Source organism: Sphaeramia orbicularis, chromosome 16, assembly GCF_902148855.1.
Source record: "Sphaeramia orbicularis chromosome 16, fSphaOr1.1, whole genome shotgun sequence".
In the NCBI taxonomy this organism is placed as follows: Eukaryota; Metazoa; Chordata; class Actinopteri; order Kurtiformes; family Apogonidae; genus Sphaeramia; species Sphaeramia orbicularis.
Window position 1 is genome coordinate 38,609,101 of NC_043972.1, and position 23,055 is coordinate 38,632,155.

The following is a 23,055-nucleotide window of genomic DNA, read 5'->3' on the forward strand; positions in this document are numbered from 1 at the left end:
ATTCCCCTTCATTCTCCTGCCTCTGATTAGGCTTCGCTGTGCTGCCTGAAAGGTACAGGCCCCCATCTCACGGGAGAGCAGAGTGTTTAAATACTTAATAGAACTTACCGGCAGCGTTGATCTGATCGAATTGTGGGGAGAGTTAAAAGTAAGGTTTCCCAACACAGCGACCTTCACTACCCAATTAAGGCAGCTGCGTGATCAAGGTGACTAACAAGTGTAGAAAAAAGTGTGTCAAATGGAAGTAAATGCTGCCCTTGTGAACGGTATGAGCTGATCTTTTGTCGTCAGTGCGTTTTCCGCAGCTCTGGCGTGATGTACGGAAAATATTTGGACGAAGACTGCTGTTAAATGGAGTGTGGGAGGCTGTTGAATCAATATAATAAATGTAAATTTGAAATGTATGCATAATCTCGCATGCAAAACTGCCATATGCTTACAAGCTTACATGAAATATTCCTTAAATTAATGACTGTGGCGTATTACAGCAACCTTTACCTAAGTGTGTGGGATTGATATAAAAACTGTCAGGTTTGATCAGATTTTTTTTTTTTTTTTTTTTTGTTATCTCTCCAGTGAGTGAATTAAAGTCAACAAAGCTTAAATGGTTGTTCCAAACATATGTAATGATGATTTATATAATCTAAGACGTAGTATCCTTTAATCTACTTCGTGGTTCAGCAACATTAAACTGGAGCAGCTTGAGTGAAGTTAGCTTAGCAAACAGACTCTCTGAGAGCCTGACTCAAGCTGAGATAATTAACACCTGTCATACAATTGCTTTTTCAAATTATAACTAATCAGAAACTATTTTGGAGACATGTGACACAAAAGGAACTCAATGGGCTGGCAGTTCAGTCAGCAGAGAGGATCTAATCTTAGGTTGTAGATATAAAGAACTGCTCGAGTGTTTACAAAGTGCCACGGTTCTTGAGTGCAGATATAAAAGATGAGCAAATGCTTTTTCATGGGGATTTGGCCTTTCTGATTGGCTGCTCTGGCTTTGTGTTTGATATTTGGTCAAAAATGCTTTCAAGACCAACACTGTGGGAGTACAGTGTCGCACCAGATGGGCAAGATGTGCATAAGTCAGTGGTTCCCAACCTTTTTTGGCTTGTGACCCCATTTTAACTTCACAAATTTTTGGCGACCCAAGACATTCAAAACAGAGACTTTTTTTTGCTAAAATTAATTTGTTTTTGATCATGTAATAGTTTGCCATATTATGTTGCAAATATATGTTAATTTTAGACGACATTTATGCTATATAATGTATATTATTATGGACGGAGGCAGAAAAGACAGGTGTAGATTAATGCACAAAGTGAGAATTTTATTTTCCTTGGTCAGGATATGTACAGTCAGTCCAGCTTGGATTTACAAGGCTGACAATTAATACTGAACAAACAATAACTCAAATCATGAATTATGAAAGAGCTGCAGCATCTGAAACCGACCACAATGAACATTTGAAAGATAAACAGTACCATAGTGCTTCAGTTTCAGCTTCACAGTTCATCATGTCCTTTATGTATTATCATTGTCTCTCTTAACTCACCATATATATTTTTATTAGTACGTTTTTTTAATTTATTTTTATCAATAGAAATTTCAGGCAACCCCATTTGAATTCCAGACGAACCCACATGGGGTCCCGAGCCCAAGGTTAAAAAACACTGGCATAAAGGTCCATATTTGTATAATGTAGGGAATACAGCGGTCAGCGTGTCTGTCAACATTAGCGTCATCACTGACATTGTGGGTTTTCAGTTGTCGAGACTGTAAGGCCAGTTAAGGTGAATGTGTAATATGTGATTTTGAAGTATACAGATGAAACAGAACTGAAGTAAGTGGTATCATCCCAGACGATCATTCAGTATAAAGTGAATTTTGGTGCAGTCTATCAGGTGCTGAAGTGTTGCCTTTTATTGTTCTGTCTGTTGTCCATTCATTTTATTCATTTGTCATCATCTGGATCTGGCTGTGACTGGCAATTAAGTTATATGTTATTCATGGTCACAGCACCATTTTCTCTATATTCAATGGACTAAGTCAATGACTGTAAACTAACATCAGTAACTGTTATCTGTTGTACTGTGTTTTTGATGTGTTTGGGTGTCTCTAAAGCCTGAGTGTCTGTTTTAAACTTTGTCTTACAGCTGTGACGAAAGAGAAATGTCTGTTTTTACTTGGAACAGACAATAAATCTATCTATCTATCTATCTATCTATCTATAGTCACGGAAAAAAAATTATCAGACCATCATAGGTCATCAAAAACAATGGTTATGCAATCAAGTACTAACTCCTGTGTGTGCCATGTGACTAAAACAGACACAAAAGAAAACATGAAATGCCTAAAAGCACTGTTTTTGTCAGTACAATGCCATAGCTATTGATGTAAGAACTTAAGCGATTTTGGTTATTATCAAGAAAACATGGAAAATGGCTAGATATCAGCTCTGAAATTAAACTCTTGAGAGCTATTTTTGTTGTTATCATTATATTTGTCCAAACAAATGTACCTTTTAGTTGTACCTGACATTAAAATGAACAAGCAATTGAACAAAACAAGGGGTGGTTTAAAAATTTTTTCTGCGACTGGATCTATCTCCTCTGTCGGTCTGCTTGTCTATTCAAACATCTGTCAGAATTATTACACATATACTACGGTATCGATTTTTCAAGAAACTTGGTGACCCCGAAGGATAATGTTTAACTTTCACCACTGTAATGGCTAGGATGAAAACATAGGATATAATTTGTTAACCTCTATTTTAACCACCCAAACACATGCATTTAATGGTTGTTTGTGCTCTGTAATGAACTGGGGGCGTGTCCAGACCATTCAGTCATTGGTGGCTGGGATAGGTTCCAGCACCCCCCAGGACCCTCTTGAGGATTAAGCGATTTTTTTTAATGAATGAATGAATACTTTGTTGCTTCTAGTGTTCAGAGGTTTTGTGTTTTATGCTGTAAATGATTTTATAACCCAGCTGAATATTTTGTGAGTGATTGACAAGGTTGCACAATCTTGAATCATAAGTATAACAAACAAAATGCAATTAATAATACACCTTTAGCCTGTGGCTCAAGCTTGTTTGTTGAAGTTTATCATGCATAGTACATTAGGTAGGGGATGGATAACTATAGCTAAGCTACAAAATATAATGCAATAGCTCCAATTATGTCAAGTGGAAAAACAGCATTTAATATCCTTGATCATTGTTTTTTTGCTCAGAGGTTTCCTAGCAGCATACCAACCAAGAAAATCTGGCTAAGGTGGCAACTTTGCCCTTATTAATTAAGGAAAAAACATGTAACGTTTGCCTACCCCGAGGCCCTCACTGAAATCTGCCTTCATTATAATATTGGTTACAATGATAATTTACCATAAAGCTTAGTCTAAAAAACATGCGATTGCCAAGGCCAAGCTCTAATGAGGAGCTGTAATAAGTTCTGATCTCATCACTGGGGTTAACAGTGGATTATGCGGAGAGCTTCGAACTATGCTTTCAAAACTGCTAAAGCAGTTGCACGGTTAGGGCAAAGAGTAAAACCATCTCCTAAATTACAGCTGCAGTTATCTGACTTTTTAATGTGGAATCGCTTCAAATGCAAAGTGAGGACATTTGCAGTAAGAAAAATGTAAAGTGAGAGTTGGTGAGTCACTAGATGGCTAGTTTTAAATGTCACTGAGGGCAAAAGCATAAACACAGAAAAGTGTTTCTCCACACATAGATGCACATCCACACACACCTCGTGTTCCGTTGAAGAACAGAGTCTGCCGGCGGGGATTCTGGATGACCACTATCGATCCATCGTAGTTCTGCAGGCGGCAGGAGATCTGGGCTGTGCCTCCCTCCAAGACTGTCACATTCTCTGCCTGCACTGCCTGACAACGGGCTGAGGAAGACAAACACGGACATAAAGAAAGAGTCAGGAGGAGGTTGGGAGATGAAGAGGAAGAAAAATTGGAAAATAAGGAGGAAGGGAAAAAGTGGGGGAACAGGCATTGACAAAAAGAGATGTTCAATTTCACCACACTTGAGACAGAACCTTTCAAAATAAGGCATTTACAGCATCCTTCATTTACTCACTATTTATCATACAGACACCAGGGAGAAAAAGAAAGGAGAAAGAGAAAGGAGAAGACAGTGATAAAGAGATGGAAAGGCATAAAAAAAAGACACTGAAGGACTCAACAAGTAAAAGAGGGCCCTTATGAACAATGTGTTCCTATGATTATAATAGGGATGATTATAATTACAGCCATTCATCTTTTTGCGTGCACAAATGCACAAATACAAACAGCCCTATCGCCTCTGGCTAGTCTGACAGAATGAATCAACACACACTTTTGAATGCATAATGTCTTATTAAAACTCTAAGTGACTGTCGGGCTTCAACACACACATATGCGTGTATAAACACTCATGTGAAAGGACACACATGAATAAAACACTGCCGCACACCCAGACTCACACTGAACAAAACACAAAAGGTACCCCTGTGTGGAGTTTGTGTGTGATGAATTCATTCAGTTGAAACTTTGTTTTTATCATTTGCTGTTGCTCTACTAAAACATTGGCTTTAGTGCGTTCCAGTGAGCTATAGTGGAGGTCATAAATACACTTCATACATCCTCTGTGCCATTTCTCATCCTGATGTTAGCTAAGCCGATTGATTACTCCATTATGCAAATGTAATGCTATTGCTAGTGTTGGGGAGTACAGCGATACATGTATTTAGAACACAGAACATGATTAAAATAGATGGTAACCATAACAGTTACATACTTTAGATCAATAGATTACTTAAGGAGATTACATTTTCATTTTACACTATTTGCTCTGAAATATGAAAGGCATCAATAATTTGACAGGAACTGAGTTAAGCCGAAGCAGAACAACGAATCTGCATCACAGTAGACTGTTCACCCACTTCGTGTTGTGAGAAAACAGAGAGGGTAAAACCAGCCTGTTATGGTAGAATTTTTATTTTAAGAGGATTAACTGAAAGGCAAAATGTACTAAAAATGAAAACAAAATATTCTACCATGAAACTGTTATTCACATAATTTTATTTTCAGCTTCGCTCAGCTTGCAGGTTTTTAACTCTAACTCGATGCTGCAGGAAATAAAAGGTCAAGGAAAAATTGGTTTGTCATCCTTTCTACCATCTCACATCACACTGCACTCTATATTTCTTATATTTTACATCATCTACAGTTTATATTTTTACAGGATACATTCAGAGTGACTCCTGGTTCAGTCAGTATAGGCTATAAAGGTCACATTCAGTCACGTTGTTGCATGTAGTAGTAAAGTAAGACAAACTTGAAGTAAGGCAAAGTATTTAAAATGTGTTATTCACTTTTCAAATCACATTTACGGGCATATATTCTATAATTTGTCGTGAAATATGTTTCAAAGTAAACCCCTCAAGAGTGCATATTGCAGATGTCTCAAAGTGTCGGGGTTGTGTGGTTCTTATGCACAGACACTTGTACGACCATTTATGTGTGTATCTGCGCTCCAAAAAGTAAACACATTCGTTTGACACATTGCACAGAGGAGTATGTACGCATATGACGTGGCACGCGCACTCTGTGAAACTTTCTTAAATAATCTTTCAAACAAACTTATCTTGCCCCGGAACCCAATATTTTTAGACAACAGGGCTGAGAAACAGCAGGGAGTATCTTTGATGTTGTTGACAGCCCAAGAGTAAGTAATGAGGAGGTTGATTATGTTCTGATTGGAGCATCCTCCATGTTTGTGGGTCAGGCTGTTGACACTGCACAGGCTGAGTCACACCTCCCACTGAGTACAATGGACACCAAGCTCTGCTGCTTGAATTCCAATGATTTGCAAAGCAATTAGTCATATGGCTCAAGTCAGGAGTGGAATGTGATTGCCTTGAAGAGTCTACCAGCTTGCCGGGCTCCCCAAACTAGTATTTACCAATTTGCATCCCAATTTGCATCCCATCTCTTCCTGGCAAAGTGGTGGCTGTGGAGGACTTAGAAAAAGAACAACATCAATATTGATGCATAATGATGAAGTAGGCGATAAGAAGTGCCGATAAAGACAGATGAACTATATTCAGTGTATTTCACTTCTGGGTCTACGCAGTGTCTCTGAACTCTGTAAAACACCTTCAGAAAGCAGGAAATGTTGTAAGACAAACAGATGGCTGCTGACATGGAGCTGCTGACTTGACTGCTTTGAGCCAAATAATGTCTGTATCTGCAGCTGAGCATGGCCTGTGTTCCAGTGCATGTGTGTGTATGAGTGTGTGTGTGCATGCACAGGTGGTCCTGTGTGTCAGATATCTATACGCTGAGGTTGACGTTTTACAATTAAGCTACTTTGACATCTTCTGATCCTTCCAAGTTCATCCAAATTTAATTCTCCTCTCGATTTTAATCTCTTTTAATGAAATCCTCAAACCCTACATATTCATCACATCAGGGGAAACAGAGAGACACACTGGATATTGAACTCAAGACAGAGAGAAACCAAGAGGGGATAGAGACAAAGGGGGCTCTAATACTCTCTGGAACATAGAAAAAAATCTTGACAATTACCACTAATTGTAGTCATTATTGCTCCCATTCTCTGCATCAATATTGTGATTCATATCGGGGACCATCAGGGCCTGCCACCACCATCCCAATTATTTTTCTAATGGCTGTTATTACTCATCACCGTGGCAACTGGGCTCGGCCGCCATTGTTTTAAACCGTGTTAATTGTAATAGTGCTGCTGAGCATCATGACAAAGTCGGTGCAGTTTCTCTCTGTTATTAGTGACCCGTCAGGGAGAGAGGGCTTATAGTGGGAGAGTGACTTCAGACAAAGACAGCGGTCAAAAGTTTCTGGGAAGAAGCCAGGGAAACTAATTAGCTGTCCATTTGTTCGCCTACTTCTCCTGACAGCTGTCACCCCTTCAAAAGAAATTAGCTGCAGCGGTGCAGTGCAGGCAGTAAAACAAAATAAAGAAAAACAAAAAAATTGTTAACTGCTGTTTTGAGAGCAATGGCTGGCATCCGATGTTGCCCGCTGAGAGATGCCACCCAGAAACACCTGCTGGCTGCTGCTGGATGATCAGTCTGGGCAAAGAGAACAGAGGGATGGAGGCATGGCGGGGGGGTGAGGGATCTAACCAGGAAATGATAGCAGGGAGTTAGGAAGCGATACTTGGGGTATAATAATGCAGCTGGCAGGGGTTGGAAGAAATATACAAGACATGACGCATATTCTTCCACTCTTGCTCATAACCCAGCTGGGTAAAGCACTTTAGTTTGACTGTTGGTTTTATAGCCTGTCATTCATATCAAGGCCAAGAGCCTGTGCCTATGAACCCCAGCATAGTGCAGCAAATAGAGGAAATGGAAGGAGCAGGAGGGAATGAACCTCTGTGACAGAGGTATTAATCTGGCCCCCATTAAAATCTGTGCCCATAATAAAATACTCCATAAGCGCTGAATCATATTAAGAGAGAATGCTGAAAGCAATCAATACGGTGGTAGTGCACCGACGGCTATGATCAACAGATAAATAAAACAAGAAGGCAAACAAAAACAATCACTTCTCTCGCCAACCAAACGGGGGCAGTATTTCATAGCAGTCAATTGGTAGTTCCCATCAGTTGAAAAGGCTTTACCCCCACTGTGACAGAGCCGGGGGGAAAAAAGGAGCCTTTATTTACTACGGCAATACAGATCCGAGGAGGGCCATCATTTCAGAATACATAAACAAATAAATAAATAATAGCTGTGCAAATTCATAAGACAAGCCTGTTCTGGGGCCGGCCCTAATGGTCTCGCAATGGGGTTGAGTTATAAGCCGAGGGAAGCTGTGGGACAGAGGGACAGAGGGAGGAGATGAAGGGAGGCGTGAAGAGTTAAAAGAGGGGGGATTTGGGAGGCAGCCAGGTGGACTACTGACTCACCCTCGGTCACGGTAAATTCTAGAAACTGCCTCACTGGTGCAGGGTTAGCATCCTGAATTACCGCCTTGCTGCATCTCCTTGCCCCCCCCCCCCCTCCTCCTCCTCTTCTTCTCCCCACCACCACCCTCAGTTTCACTCTCCCTATTTCCCCCTTTATGTCTTAAGAAGAGGGAGAAGAATAAAAAGACAAGAACATAAGAGATGAACTGTCTCCATTTGCCCCCAAACAAGCCCCTGTGTATCCTTGAAGCAGTGCAGTCACTGTCTCCCTATTCATTATCTCTCATTATCTTTCAATTGGAAGCAGGCCAAGAGCTTGTGTTTTCTTTGCATGCAGGCCACGGATTTACAAGAAAATCAATGCAGGAGACTATAATGCGCAACCCTTAATGTTAGTACTACTTTAATTAAAACAATAACACCAGCATATAGTATTCTCTCTTATTGGGTTGTCTGGCAACTTCTTCATCTCTTCCCTACTCAATGTATAATATTTTCTCTATTATCACCAGAGTCTGAAGGGTAAGCCAGTTTCCAGTATGCATGCAAATGAAGTTTTGCAATGTTTATGTGTGTATCTGTGTATATACACTTGCTCCAGGTTAATCACAGAGTTTTGTGGTGCACTGACTCCATGAAAAAGCTGACTTTGAGGTCCCCCCCCCTCCTCTACAGACCCACCACTCTCCTCCATTTCCTCCCTTCCCAGTCTAAAATTATCACCCCATCTCTCTTAGGGAGCCCAAACTCTGCCAATCAAATCCAGTGCGGAAAAAAAAAAAAAAAAAAAAAAATGCTCCTCTATAAATAATACATAATCCTTTACAAATCTCGCTGTCGTCTCTCTCATTATACCTTCGTTCTGTCGCTTTCTTTCTCCTGTCCTCTATTTTTCTCGTTCTGCTTTTGCTCAGCCCTTTTTTGTCTCATATTTTAAGTGTATCCTACTGCCTGTTTCCACTTAGTCCACAACTTTCCCCCATGTCTAATCTTATTCTTACCATCTCTGTTTTTATTTAAACCCACACTCTCTCCATCTCCGTCTTCCCCACCTCCTGCCTGATCTAATCCTCCGTTCCTTCTCCCTTCATCACTCCCTTCTACTTCTCTTCTCCCTTATCTTTTATTGCATCGTTCACCATGTATCTTCCTCATCAGCGCTGTCCTAAAGATCTCCTCTCCACCTTCCAGAGAATTTCTGCAAACTCTTTTTTTTTTTTTCCACCCCCTTCCCCGTGTAACATGCTGTCTCTTCATTGCTTCCACCCTTTCTTCATGTACTGGCCCCCACCCGTCTACCTCGCTATAGTTTCCTTCTAAGCTACAATGTGGTTTCATTCCCCTTCGCAATCTCTCTCTCTCTCTCTCTTTCTTATATTCGTTCACTTTTTTTGTGACTCAGTGGGAATTTTTCCTGCCTCTCTGCTGGTTCTATCTCCACACTCTCCTTTTGCTAAACGTGATTTGTTCTGCAGCTCAAGTCTGCAGCATAATCATGCTGTTTTTATAGTGTGCCCAGGAGAATGGAAGAAGGGGAGCAGGGGTAAAAAAGACAAGGGGAAAAAAGTGAAAGGAGTGAATGGGACAAGAGGACAAAACAATGAGTAGAGCGAGAGACTGAATCTGTGAGTTTTTCCTCCGTCTTTCTTCTTCTTCTCTACTTTTGCTTCTTTTAATTGCCTGTCGTAAAAGCTCAATCCTCTCTCTTCCTCTCATCCCTCTCTTTCCTTCTCTGTCTATCTTTCTTAATCGCTCCCTCTATCCTCTATTTGGCAGAATCTTCAGCTCTTTTTTTTTCTTGTCTGACTCTCTCTCTCCCTCTCCCCCTCTCTCTCTCTCTCTCTCTCTCTGTCATCACCCGCTGTACCACAAGTGCTGCACTGCTAATCAGCAAAATCAGCATAAAATGGTTTCTTTTCACCTCTCATTAGAAACATTTATGTTCAGTTATTTATTTATTTCATGTTACGTTTTTAACAGTCTGACTTTGCTCTCCAGTCACGCTGCCTCCTTCCTCTGCATCCAAATCTGTTGTCTTCTCTCCGTCCCTCATCTCATCACCTCGGTGTTTCTTTTTCACACACCTCCTCCTCTTCCGCATCTTTCCTTTTGACCTTCGTATCTTTATGTCTCCTCAGCCCTTCAACGTGCTTCAATCACACCGTCCCTCTCTTGCCCCTTCCCCTCTTCGGCTGCATCTCCCTGAATGCTTTCCTCTGCTCTTGTCCACCCATCCCATTACTCTTCCTGCTCTCTTATTCAACCCATCTTACCCTCGCAAACTACCATCTCCTTGTCTCTTTTTCTGTTCTCTCCCCCCTTTCTCTCTTATTTTATGACAGCTAAAGCTGGTTAGCACTATCTACAGTGCAACGTTTTATGGTCTGGCTCTGTCACAGCCCCAACAAACCCTGCAACAATGGTCACGCCACACACACCCCAACAGCGGCTTAAAGGAAATTTACAGGGCTATTACGCGACAAGCTACCACACTGGAGATTCACCACAGCCAAAAGCAATGGTCTTAACAACCCTCCACAATCCAGCACATGGCTGCCCTCCCTTTGGTGTGCTTCTCTGGTGTACTTTACACATGTAATGCTGCCAATTGTGTATGTGGCAGAAAGAACATGTACGTGAATGTGAATTTGTGTGTGTGCACATTCAAGGCCCTTCATAAAACTGCCCCGCTGGCATGAATTACATAAGCATACAGACTGCCAAGATATAAACTCATTCTTTCTCTACCCTTCAGCCCTCTATTGTCACCCCTACCCAGTATCCCCCTAAACATCCCGCAAAACATAATGTCCTTCTGTTGATGTAACATGCTAAAAAAAAAAAATGAAAATGAAAAACAAAATCACTGGCACAGAAAGGAAGGTACTGGGTGCAGCAGCACAACACTTGTTTACCAATGAGCAGCAGGGAAAGAACATTTTCCTGTATTAAATGCATAATAACAATGACAGGATGTATTAATAGAATCTCGCAGCTCTGTCACTGATCTCACTCTACCTCATGAAACCTTGGCTTACTGCTTCGTCTTGTTGCCTCTGCCTTGAGTTCAATAAATATCATGACTTTTGGTTTCAAATCTCAACCTCATGCAACTCCGTCTGAGCCGTTGTGTGTTATTTCTTTGTACCCTTCCCTTCTGTCTCTGCCATTCTTGCACACAGAGACAGAAACGCCATTGTTCTCCATCTCTGTCTTGCTATTTCTGTTTCTATTGGCCACGTCCTTCCTTCGTTGTGTTAGTCTGTCTCTGTGATGGTATATATCAGCCTCTTGTGCTGCACTTGTCCCCCTTTACGGTCTCTTTCTTTTCCACAACCTCTCCTTTTGACATACTATATCTCTCCCACTCTGGGATCCAACTTTCTTTTATTAGATTCTTCAGAGCAAATCAGAGAAAGGCTTTAGCTACTCCTCTATCTCCCTTTTCCGCTCTGTTTTCATTCATGACTATTTCCCTTTAAGTCTTTTGGTTCATCTGTCCCCCCCATCTTTCTCCGTCTGGTCTCTCATTTCACAGTTCTTTCACCCCTGGGCATATGCTCCTGTCTTCATATTCTCTCTTTTCCTAATCTTAATTACCAATTCTAACTTAATTACCAGCATTTTGAACAATTCATCTGACGCTCTCATTTCATGATTCAATGACAAGCTTTTCCTCCCCTGGTCAAATGCATGCTAGGCACAGGGCTACATCTCATTCTGTATCAATTTACACCAATTAGCAACTTATTGTGTTCTCTTTTTATATAAGAGAAGCATCATAACACAGCACTAAGAGATATATCACAGGGGACTTGAAAAAGAAAAGGAGAGGGCAATTGGATTTGAGCTTGATTACTATGTGAGACAAAGTACATGTATACATGTGAACAGTATTAACTTGTTTCCTTGACTTGAATGTAATGACACCTGAGTTTCCCTCTAAAATCAATACTGCACGTCTCATTTAACCCGCATGTATGTGAATGCTCATGAAAGTGTTGCACATGAGAACGTTCATGTGCACATAACTTACGAGTAATGCAGAGCAGGACCAGGACCAGGCTGCGCAGGACCAGAGAAAACGGTTCAGGGAGGAGGTGGCAGAGGACACTGCTCCGGACAGGCCTCATTATGTATTGAAGATCTGTGTGTGTGTGTGTGTATAAGTGTGAAGATGTGTGGATGTGTGTGGATGTGCACGTTTGATCAATGGCTCCTCTGTGACCCTGCCTGCACTGCAACTGAAAATCTAGTCCATACACACACACATACACACACTTAGTTGTTTTCAACTGCAGTGCCGCAGACACGTGCACAAACGGCCCAGCTTCACTTCAATTAGACAGAAGTTGTTGTTTGAGGACAACACTTAGACAAAGGACTCTTATTTGCTACTCTGCAACACAACGCATGTGAGGAACTGTTTTAGCTGCAAAGTCAGATAGGGCTGAATAGAAGCCAGTACTTGCATGCAATACACAAACCTTTGGTGAGAACTCAGAGCACTAACAGAGCAAGTGATTTAAACACTATGTCACAATGCAATGCGCTTTGAGCAGCAAAAAATTCTACTGTTGAGTTTAGCACCTTGCACATGTATTGTCTTCAATCCATGCAGTGCACAAACGCTGGCGCTACAAAGAAGTACGGGAACTCACTCAAAGCAAAGCAAAACATGCAAAGGAAACACTGCTGGGCAAGCTATTTTCAACCACAGTGCTCTGAGCCTTCTGAGACACTAATCAATAAATCAGAAAAACCAATACCAAAAGTGACCAAAGCTGACCTGCATTACTTTGTTCTTTACCAGCAAGGACAATCAGTAAATCGCAGCTATGCAATTAACCAAATGAGGGACAATTTAATTAGCTCATCACTAACTGTATGTGCACAGCAGTGCCAAAACTCTGGGCTGAGTGTATTTTGAGCTCACTGCTCCCTAACAATCAGCCACACAATTAACCACAACAACAAATACACTGCTTGTCTCCCGTAGGTCAAACCACACTGTTCAGAGGTACAGAAAACATCAATAATACCATCTTTCTGTCAGATACAGACAGAGAAACTGTCTTCCAGAGGTTTTACTTTTAACTTTACTGAAGTTGACAGAGCAGTAACTTAAGTAGTACTACTTACACTGACCGGTATTCAAGGACGAGGAAATCTAGGCTGTTTTATTACCACACAGGTAGTATTTCAATGAGTCAAAAGCACTTCTCACCTGACACATCGGCAGTAGTCAATGTTCCTTTGAGCTATAACCGAGCCAGCCAGGCCTCTAGAGAACTGAAGACACTATCTTACTCCAATTCATCTAGAGATAGCTAAGGTTAAACAAAATCCATTGAGCTTGAGTGCTGCTCTATAAAGACAGAGAGTGCAAGTGGCTGCCCCGAGTAGAGTAACCAACTCACAAGGGTCGTGCAAACTGCAGTCAGACACTTTAGATTCAGATATAACACTTTTTGGTCTGCTATTTTACCCCAGGGTCTAGCATATCAGTCTCACAGGGAATCTATAATTATTTGCTTGAACGCTGAAACACTTCTGATATGCTATCATGTATACACTGTAGTGCACATGGACAGTGACTTTACATAGTAATTTGAGACTCCTCAGAATAATCGCAGGCTATCAGACAGTATAATTGTGCAGCATCGACCTGACTAACACGTCCTTTCCAACATGCTCCACTGGGTGCAGTTGACACCTGAATGTACTCCAGACATACACACTGACTCACACGCACACAGTCGCACGCACTGATCTGAAAACTTGCTGTGTTTAACGTCCAAACCAAGTTCCACTGATTGTCAGGGCGGTGTGTGTCACTGGTCCCCAGAAGTGTGCAGTCCTGTTGTGTTTGTATGTGCAGGTAAGCGTGTTTAATATGCGTGTGTTGGTAACGCAGAGACAAAGCGTGACGAACAGCACCGCACACCTCACTGAGCACTACCAGATGGAATAAAGTGCGGATGTCATCCTTAGATTGCTACACACTACCCGCGCTCTCTCACTCTGTGCCTCTACAAACACAATGAAGTCTAACTGCGATGGCCCTGACACTTCTGGCAAAGCCGAAAGAGGATCATCACCAGTCTTCCCTACACACTGACTTCACCGGTCAACTGGCTGACGCTGAGAAAATGACTGTGTGTTGGGGTACGCTGGTAGCACAGGTCTTGCAGGTCTGGAGCCTGGCAGCCGACATACAAAAACAAAAGTCTATTCACTTGATCTCCTCAAATTGTGTTGAGTTTATCCGTTCTGGCCTCTTTCTCTCCCCACTTTTCCTTCAGTTGTTTAGACAATCCATAGCTGTGAGTTATTTCCTTGTTGCTCCTCTCCTGTCAAGCTCTGGAAATTGCTTTAATCCCAAAGTGGTGTCGATCACATCCATCTATCTGTTTTTGGTCTTTCACTTGTTTATATAACCCTGGACTCCCTCCCCTTGTTTAGAATGTGTGTGTGTGCCACTGTGGGATCACTGTCTGAATATTTTGCATGCTATTTTGTGAAGGTTAGGGATGCGTGCGCGCTGATGAACATAGTGACAATGGTCGTCTTTCAGGTCTACAAACAGTGGCAGTGTGTGTGTGTCTGAATGTGCTTGACTGTCCAGCGTTGACTGAAGCAGAGTGTACATTTGGTTGTCTGTTTGGCCCTTTCACTATCTATTACCCATTAATTTATCCATGCAGAGACACACAGAGGAATCATAGTGCCTCTTTATGTTAAATGGACGTTTTTATGGCTGTAGGGATGTGCACCACTGTCTGCTGACAAGAACTGTATGTATGTTTGTGTATAGAATTTGTAATTCAAAGTGGACGTGGATAAAGAAGAAATAACATATAATAACTATGGCTGTTATGAATTATAATGATGCAAACATAATAAAAGATATCTGCTATTGTGTTTGTTAATAAAAGCAGAAATGACTGCCAACAGCCAGTCCACTGTATCAGTATATTCTGCATAAACACATGTGCTGTGCATTTCCTTTGTTCAAGCTCATTGCCACATGTACTATCATTACTGCTATTGGCAATAAAACTGGCAATGCAAACTGCACTACAACTCTGAGCCTGTGACTTTCATTGTCCTGTAAATGTGTTAGGCAACACAGTTTTGCTTTTATAATAGCACCTCTAGTTGTTCTTAATCAACTGATCATAAAGTATCAGCTCTAATCTGCCACTATTATAAACGGTTGGTGCATTAAATTCTAAACATGTTGTTCCCTATTATCAAGTCAAATAAAGTCAAATTTATTTATCAAGTGCTTTTAACAAAATAGGGTCGTCACAAAGTGTTTTATAGAGTAACAAAGGACATAATTACAGGCAAAAAGAAGAAACATCGCAAATCATTGCACAACTGGCAAGTGCGGGAGTCTGTGTGTGTCTTCAAAGTCCCTGTGTGGGCACCCCCCTGTTGGGTGTGTTTGTTTTTGTCGCAGTGTGTGCGGAAGGAAGGGATGTAATGGCAAATTGTGTCCCCTATCCCCCCCTTCCCCCCCACTTCTCTCTCTCTCTCTCATCCAGATCAAATTTTTAATGGGCTTCATTGGTGCCACCGTGGAATAAGTGTTGCCAAAGCACTTAAGGGGCTTAAGTCAGCAGCGTGCTGAAAATATTAAGCACTCAAACAGCCTTACAAGGATCCCTGCCTGTTTAAGTATGCTGGGGAGGTCGTGCCAGCATTTAATACCAATGGTATTAAAGTGCTCCGACAAGGGAGAGGAACAGAAATATAGATATATATACAGTATGTACCACAAGTGGGAACAGATGGAGAGATGGAGGCTGGCAGGAAGAATGGAAGGAGGTGATGGAGGCCTGAGTTGGGATGAGACTCAAGTCAACACAACGGAGAAGTAAGGAAAAAGGGGAAAGAGCTGGTGGTAGCAGCAGTGAAGTGAAAATAAGAGCAGGAAAATAACCGAGAATCCAGGAGATGGTAAAGGAGAAGTGAGAAGAAGAGTGAGAGGAAAGATGTAAGGGAATTGGGCCAAGGTGTGGGAGGTAAGGGTTGATGGGATAGCTGTGAACCAGCAGCAGAGGGCTAATGCAGAGATTCTATCAGGGGGCTTATCCAAGATTAAATTTCTCTTTGTCCTTAAGGCGCTTCTTGGGTAAGCGGAAGTGTCGAATTTATTTCTTATGTCTCCCTCGAGGTTGTGCGAGTGAGTGGGCTGGGAGCATGTGTATGTGTGTGTATTAGTGTGTGTGTGTGTGTGTGTGTGTGTGTGTGGCAGGGAAGGGTGCATGTATATGTGTCTGTGTAGGTGGGATTCTTGAGGGTTTATTAGCTGGCAAAGTGTTATGGAGGCCATGTGTTCCTGAAAGGTAAAGATAAATCAAATGAACTTCTCCTCAAGGGTGTTTCAGCATAAGTGAACATCAAAGTATTAGGATGCTTACATTAATGTGGGACTGTGAACTCATACATATAGATAGTCATGAATACAGATCACATATATTTTGAATGCATTATTAAAAGCACTTTTACGCCATTTAATTTCTTAAATTCACTTTATGGAGCTGCCATGTAATCCTGTCTAAAAACTTTAATCAGTCACAGGGAAGTATTATCTAAACTGTCCTCACTGAGTAATCTCAACATCTGGCTAATGTAAATAAAATTAGTTCTACTGTGAAAACATTGTTTGATTCCATATATTAGTTCTGTACTTTCTGACAACATCAGAAAAGCCAAAAAAAAAAAAAACAACAACAATGCTTTTGACCCTGAATAGAGTCACTTCAACAACCTTGTCCAATAGAAATTCATATGCACTGAGTTGCAAATTCATTTATGCTTTGCTGTTTTTCTAATACAATCTATGCCAGGATTTAGTTTCAAGCAAATGCAATTTCTCACTGAAGGATCTCTGACTTACTTCTTTTGACTTTCCTCAGTGGGTAAGAGGAAGGTGGGGTGGGTGGGTGGTGGAAGCACAAAATCCAGGCCACTAGAGACTGGATTTCTTATCCTTACTCCTGCAGGTATTCAAGTTTAGGCCATACAAAGCTTTGGTTAGGGACTTCTTCTGTATCAAATAAAGCCTCGGTATCCTTCACAAATCTGAAAAAGTGCTTATCAGAGCCTTACCTTAAAAAGCCGGTAGACAATAAAAGTGCTTGGTTAAGGTTAGGAAAAGATCCCAGTTTGGTTCAAATATTAATAAATACACTGAATCATTTCTTATCCAATTTTTGTTGAGTTTTTCTGTATTAACTCGTAAAGACTCAATTCTACTTTTGTGTCAGTTCTGAAATATTTTTTTTTTCTCTCTATTTAACTTTTCTTAAGCAATTTATCACCATTTATTGTTATTTTATCTTCTATATTTCACATTTTCCACTGTAAATCATGTATTTTCCTATATTTAATTCCCCATATTTAATTGAGATGTTCATAAAAGCTCAGACTAAATTCAAAGGTTATTATATCAAAACAGAGAAAACTAAAAAAAGTGAGTTTTTCAGAAAAAATATCTTTAATTGAACATAAACCAAGTGTGTCCATCCACTGTCATTGATCCAACTCATCAATGTTGCAGAAGATGATGGTGTTTCCATGGTAACTACAGAGCCTCTGAATGTCCAAATGGGTCATATCTGATGACCATGAAAAGATGACAAACTGCATTTTACACCAATTATTTACATGTATTGATAGGATTAGTGGTTCAACAGGTATTAAACAGTTTAGATCAGTAGATGTTTTGGTCGCCGGTGGGTCTTTATGGGTTAAACCAGGCCCTGGCAATTTTCCCTAAACTTAAATGCATTTGGTGCCTATAACCTAACCATAAAAGTTTAATACTGCTGTTGTCAAAAGCAGTAGCTCTGTAAATCATGCTGGCAGATCTTTTGGCAGACTGAAATACGTCGCCTGTGAATAATTCAGAATGACAATCAACAATTTTGACACTTAAAAAATATGTTAATTAACAGCATTTAATTGTTCTGTTGGAACAAAAAGGATTGAGAAAACAGGCATATTTCAATTAGCATGTACTTGCATGTGAACGTAATCTCAGGGTTGGCATTAGGGTTGGTGTTCTGTGCCTCTTTCTAAGCTCCGTGCCCTCTCTCCGTTTTCAACTTTCTGATTTCTTGTTTGTCTGCCTGACTTGCTGTTAATAGCTAGCCCAAAGCCATGCACTAGCTAATCCAACAGGGTTTGCACTGAACTCTCTAATTAGAAAAGTCACAGCTCCTCGATCTATGGACACTATCAGTGACTGCAGTTTCTGGAGGCACGGCTCAAGCTACTTCCTGCTCACATCACGCTTCTGGGCAAAAGGATCAATATGACCCAATCATTTGGGTACATTTCAACTGACACTGCCTGTCTTTGCTCACACAATTTAGGATTACTTAGTTTACATTTTCTTTATTTTTCACAGTCCCTTGACACCAGATCCTGGCATATAAATAAAAGTCAATATGGCTCACATCATGGCAAGCTAACAAGAATATAAATAGATATTAAGTATTGAATCACCGGCTGTCTGAAAGTCTGTGGTTTCGATGTGAATGTAAGAGCAATGAGCTTTTATTAACACTGTACCCATACCTTCTCTTGCTTTTCTTTGTGCATCTCCAGTAAACCAGGACATTAAAGTTTTTGGCATTGATCAGACTTGGCACTTCTTACTAATTTTATTGGGATGACATAAAGACACTGCAGCCATTCTATTATTAATCTCATCCCATTATGCATTAACCATGCATCAACCACGCATTAAAAGGGACGATTTTAGCTTATTCTTTTAAAGGCTGGCAAAGAACTGAGTGTGCATTTTAGAATAAGACAATTCCAGCAACAGAGTGAAGGCTATTGATGATGGGTAGTTAAAAAGGAAATTTTTAGTAGAAATGCTTTCCTTTTGTTTAATTCATTATGCTGCATTCACTTAATTCTATAGAACAGTTACTTAAACACATGATTCAGAAAGTGCCTCAGCTGCGAAGAAGAGCTTTTCAGAAATATTTCTGACCCATGGTTGTATTTAAATAAAATGCAAATATAAATAATTCCCTCAAAAAAACGCTGAGAACTCTTCTTACCCAATGCTGATATTATTCAACATGTTATACAGGTAATTGCATTATTATGCAAAATGCCCATATTCAAGGTATGTGCAAACTTTCAATGTGATTGCATTTATTTTGCATTTACTTGTAAATAAATAACTGACAGCTATTGTTTGAGCAACTTATGTTGAGATAGTGAAAGACTGCGCTGCTAGTTCTCCATTATAAATGAAAAAGCTGATGTAGGACACTTAAACAACACAAAACATGTTCTCTATTATTATCTACGATCTGCAACTGCTTTTCATCGCTCCTCTACTGTACAACAAGGAAAACCTTGAACTGAAAAAACACCACAGCAGTGACAATAATCCAGACTCCAGTTACTTTTGCTAAAAAACAAACAAAACAAAAAACCAAACAAATCCAAATAACAATATAAGGGCAGAAACTGCAATAAAAATGACTCAGTAAACATGACTTTGTGAACAGAGAACACACCAGGATTCACAGAAGCACTACGTTGAGTTGAGGACATAAAATGTCTCACAGTGCCCCTCTAGCAGTGATACATCTTACATGACTGTTTCCTACTGGGATATGTAATGGATAGTGTTTCAGGTTTGAACAAAAAACTCCACAGGCGCTGGGAAAAAAGTTAACATAGCAAACGTACATGTTCAGGCACATCAAAGGGGCTTCCACAGAGGCGACAGTCCATAGTATTGTGAATAACATCTGTAACACAAGCAACCTGGAAATGCAGTAAGTTTCAAGGCTGGCTCCTAGTTTCTCATTTACCAACATAAAGGGAGCTGTAGGATGCTAGTGAACTGAGAACTGAAGCCTTTTAGAGAACATAAACCAACAAGGTTTGAAGCGTTTCAACACAGACGCGACACTTAAACGTCCTCCTGGTTGTTGCTGTTTTCACTCTCACATTAATAGAAGGATACACAGTTTAAGTTTTGTGTTTGCCAGACATATTTTATGCATAACCGTACAGGGCCCCCGACAGGGATGTAACCGAACACTAAGCTCAGTCATTCCTTATTCACTAAGATAAATGCAAACAGTGTCACCTGCCAAGTTGAGAGCGTTCTGTTGGAGCTTCCTAACGAGTGTTTCCGTGTGCGCTGTGAGCCACATGCTACACAGCTACCTGCTGGGAGTAACACTCATTATCTATGTGGCATCATACCTCCCAGTGACAGGCTACGACTCTCTCCTCGCTGTTTTCTCTGCTGCAGTGCATATGCCAGTCTCTCGTCTTTGTAATCCCTGTGCGTGTGCCAACATGTGCATGCTATGTGCATCGAATTCTCCTTTGTTCCTTGATGTGCATGTGTGACTGAGACCATATCAGTGCGTGGTATGTACAGTATATATATATGTATGTGTATGAGGATCACTGCCTTGGTCTGTACTGTTCAGTTATACACCTGTTACATGGAACTGATGTCCATATCCACCTGTCAAGGCTGCAGATTATGATGGTTCCTTTTCTGCAAGAACGTAATAATGTGTGTAAGAGAAAAAGTACACACAATATTTACTTAAGTACACATACAAAAGTAGAAGTACAGAGTCAATTTCTTTACTTAACTATAAAAGAAACAGTGCAGGCTTTGAAATGTATTCAGATATTAACAGTAAAGTATCCCTTTGAGGGGCATTTTCTGCTGGCTGTTTATGTGCAAAGCCTCATGTCCATGTCATGAAAACAATACGCTGCAAAATCATGAACATTAAAAATGTACAAACCGGTTTCCGATATCAGTGTCAGTGTTCTAGTCCCACCTCTGTCTGTTTCATCTTTGTACATCTTTCTAGTCCTTTTCATCTTGTTAATGTTTGCCATATATAATGCACACGGATGGGTACACCACGGCAGTGTCTTTTCCGTGTGTGTTATTGTCCCATCCATTTAAGCTGAAATCGATTTTGAAGTTGGAAAGGAATAGACTATTATAAAATCTAAACCCCCCAGATGTGCTAAAGTAATGACAGTTTTTTGGAAAAGTAAGGATGAGAGAGAAGAGACATAAGAGGTCATACAAGATAAATGTTTATGAAAAGTGCAGATACCTGAAAAATAAGTACAGCTACTAATTACTTGTATTTCAGTACATCCCATCTCTGCATATAGATGTGTAGGTGTGAGTGATTAGGATAGAACAGTTATATGCCACCCTGCCGTAGGGTACCCTACTAACCGCCTTGCCCCCATTCTGCCAATTCATGAAACGGCTAACAAAGGGATAATTTCTGCCTCGCATGATATAATCTTTCCTTTCACCCACTGTCTCAATGGAACCCTTTATGGCTTTTTATCACATTTCCCTCTCTCCATCTCTTTCTCCCTCTCCGTTGCTTTCCCAGCCCCTCCCTGTTCAGCGCTCTTTCTCCTTGCTTGCCCTCTCTGCTGCTCTGTTGCTTTTTTTTGCCCCCAATTCTTTTCTTGCACTACTCCTCTCTCGGTCTGACCTTACAGAGGGTCTTTGCACTGAAGTCACTCTTGTTACACTTTCTCCTCTCTCACTCTTTTACTCTATTTCTCTCTCCCTCTCTCTGGAGGAAAATCACACACTCATCAGTTTGCCAGCTCTGTTCCTGACGAGCGGGATCGCAAGGAGAATATTAACGAAGCTCCTGAGCCAATTAACACCTAAAGCACATAACAACCTTTTATGCCAGCAGACACACACATATGCATGTGCCTCCCCCACACATACACACACTGAAATGCTGTACATGGACAGACTCAGTAGCGCACACAAACACTGTTGATGAAAAATGTGCAAATTGGAGGCCGCATGTGTAAATGTTGCCTAAACGTGCATACCTTTAGGACCAATGAGGCTCAAATGAACAAAACATGCATAAGTCTCACACACACAAATACATTGTGTGTGTGTGTGTGTGTGTGTGTGTGGTGTGTGTGGGGGGGGGGGGGGGGGGGGGGGGGGGCATTTATGGGAGTAAGGGGAAGTAATGTAGAGAGAAAGGAGAAGCAAACAAAGTGATGAGCAGCAGCGAGGCACAGAGGAAGAAAGAGGGAGTGCAGAGAGGGAGGGAAAGAAAGATTGCAAGTGTGAGGAGAAAGACAGATTTATGGAGTGTGAAGAAAGGCATAAAGAAAAGGGGGAAAATCAGTAATAGAAGGTTAACGTGGCTTGGCTGCTCCTGACAGGGTTCATGCTAATTTGAAGGGTTTAATGGTGGGTGGGTGTACACACAGATCCACACGCACACATATCGGACACTGTCATACACATACACAGTTATCTTTGCCGGGATGACGCAATGCATAAAACATAGTGGTAGAAAGGGCATTAGAAGTGAACCTTTGCGCACGTGCACCCACACTTTCTGGACACATGTGGGGCAGTATTCAAGTATGCATAAAACATGGCGGGAGACAGCCGGAGCATAGGGCGAGAGGGAGATAGGGAGAACAAGTGCGAATGGACAAAAAGCGTATGGTAATGACCCGGATAACGAAAGGCAGCCACAAGGGGTGGAGAGTCAGGGAACGAGTGAGAGAGGGGGCAAGTGTGAATGTGATAAAGTAATGGTGAGGAGGGAAAGGGAGAGAAAGCGAGAGAGAAAGGGAGGGAAATTTGCTCACGGCCTGGTGCGTTCGGATTGAACAGCATGCAAATGAAAAATGGAGATGAAATAATTAGACAGGCTGACTAGAAGCGCTCATCTAAATATGTAAATGCACTTAATTTTACTTTGATTTGCTCCACTGCTTCCATATCGCTCTCCCACTTCTATCTCTCCCACTTTCTTCCCTTCCATTCTTTTCCTCGTTCTTTCACATGTTTTTTCACCCCCATTGTCTCCTTCTCTCTGTCTTTCTGTCATGTGCTTCCCCTCACTTTCTGGTCCTCTGTCTTCTTTACATTTCCTTCTCTGTATATTAAATCTATGCAGTAATATGTTTATGTCAGTGTAGGGAGACCAACTGTGAAAGTATTGTAAGCAACACACTATTTCAACCACCCAAGGGCAAAAGACAGTTTGTTTAACTGA

At 41.0% G+C, this 23,055-nt stretch overlaps 1 protein-coding gene across 1 annotated transcript in view; it reads right to left on the reverse strand.

Annotated features, from left to right (window-relative positions):
- cadm4 (cell adhesion molecule 4) overlaps positions 1–23,055 on the reverse strand; it is a 222,907-nt gene that overhangs the window by 44,856 nt on the left and 154,996 nt on the right. Inside the window, 1 exon segment of the mRNA XM_030157659.1 lies at positions 3,759–3,905. Coding sequence (XP_030013519.1) covers positions 3,759–3,905 — 147 coding nt within the window.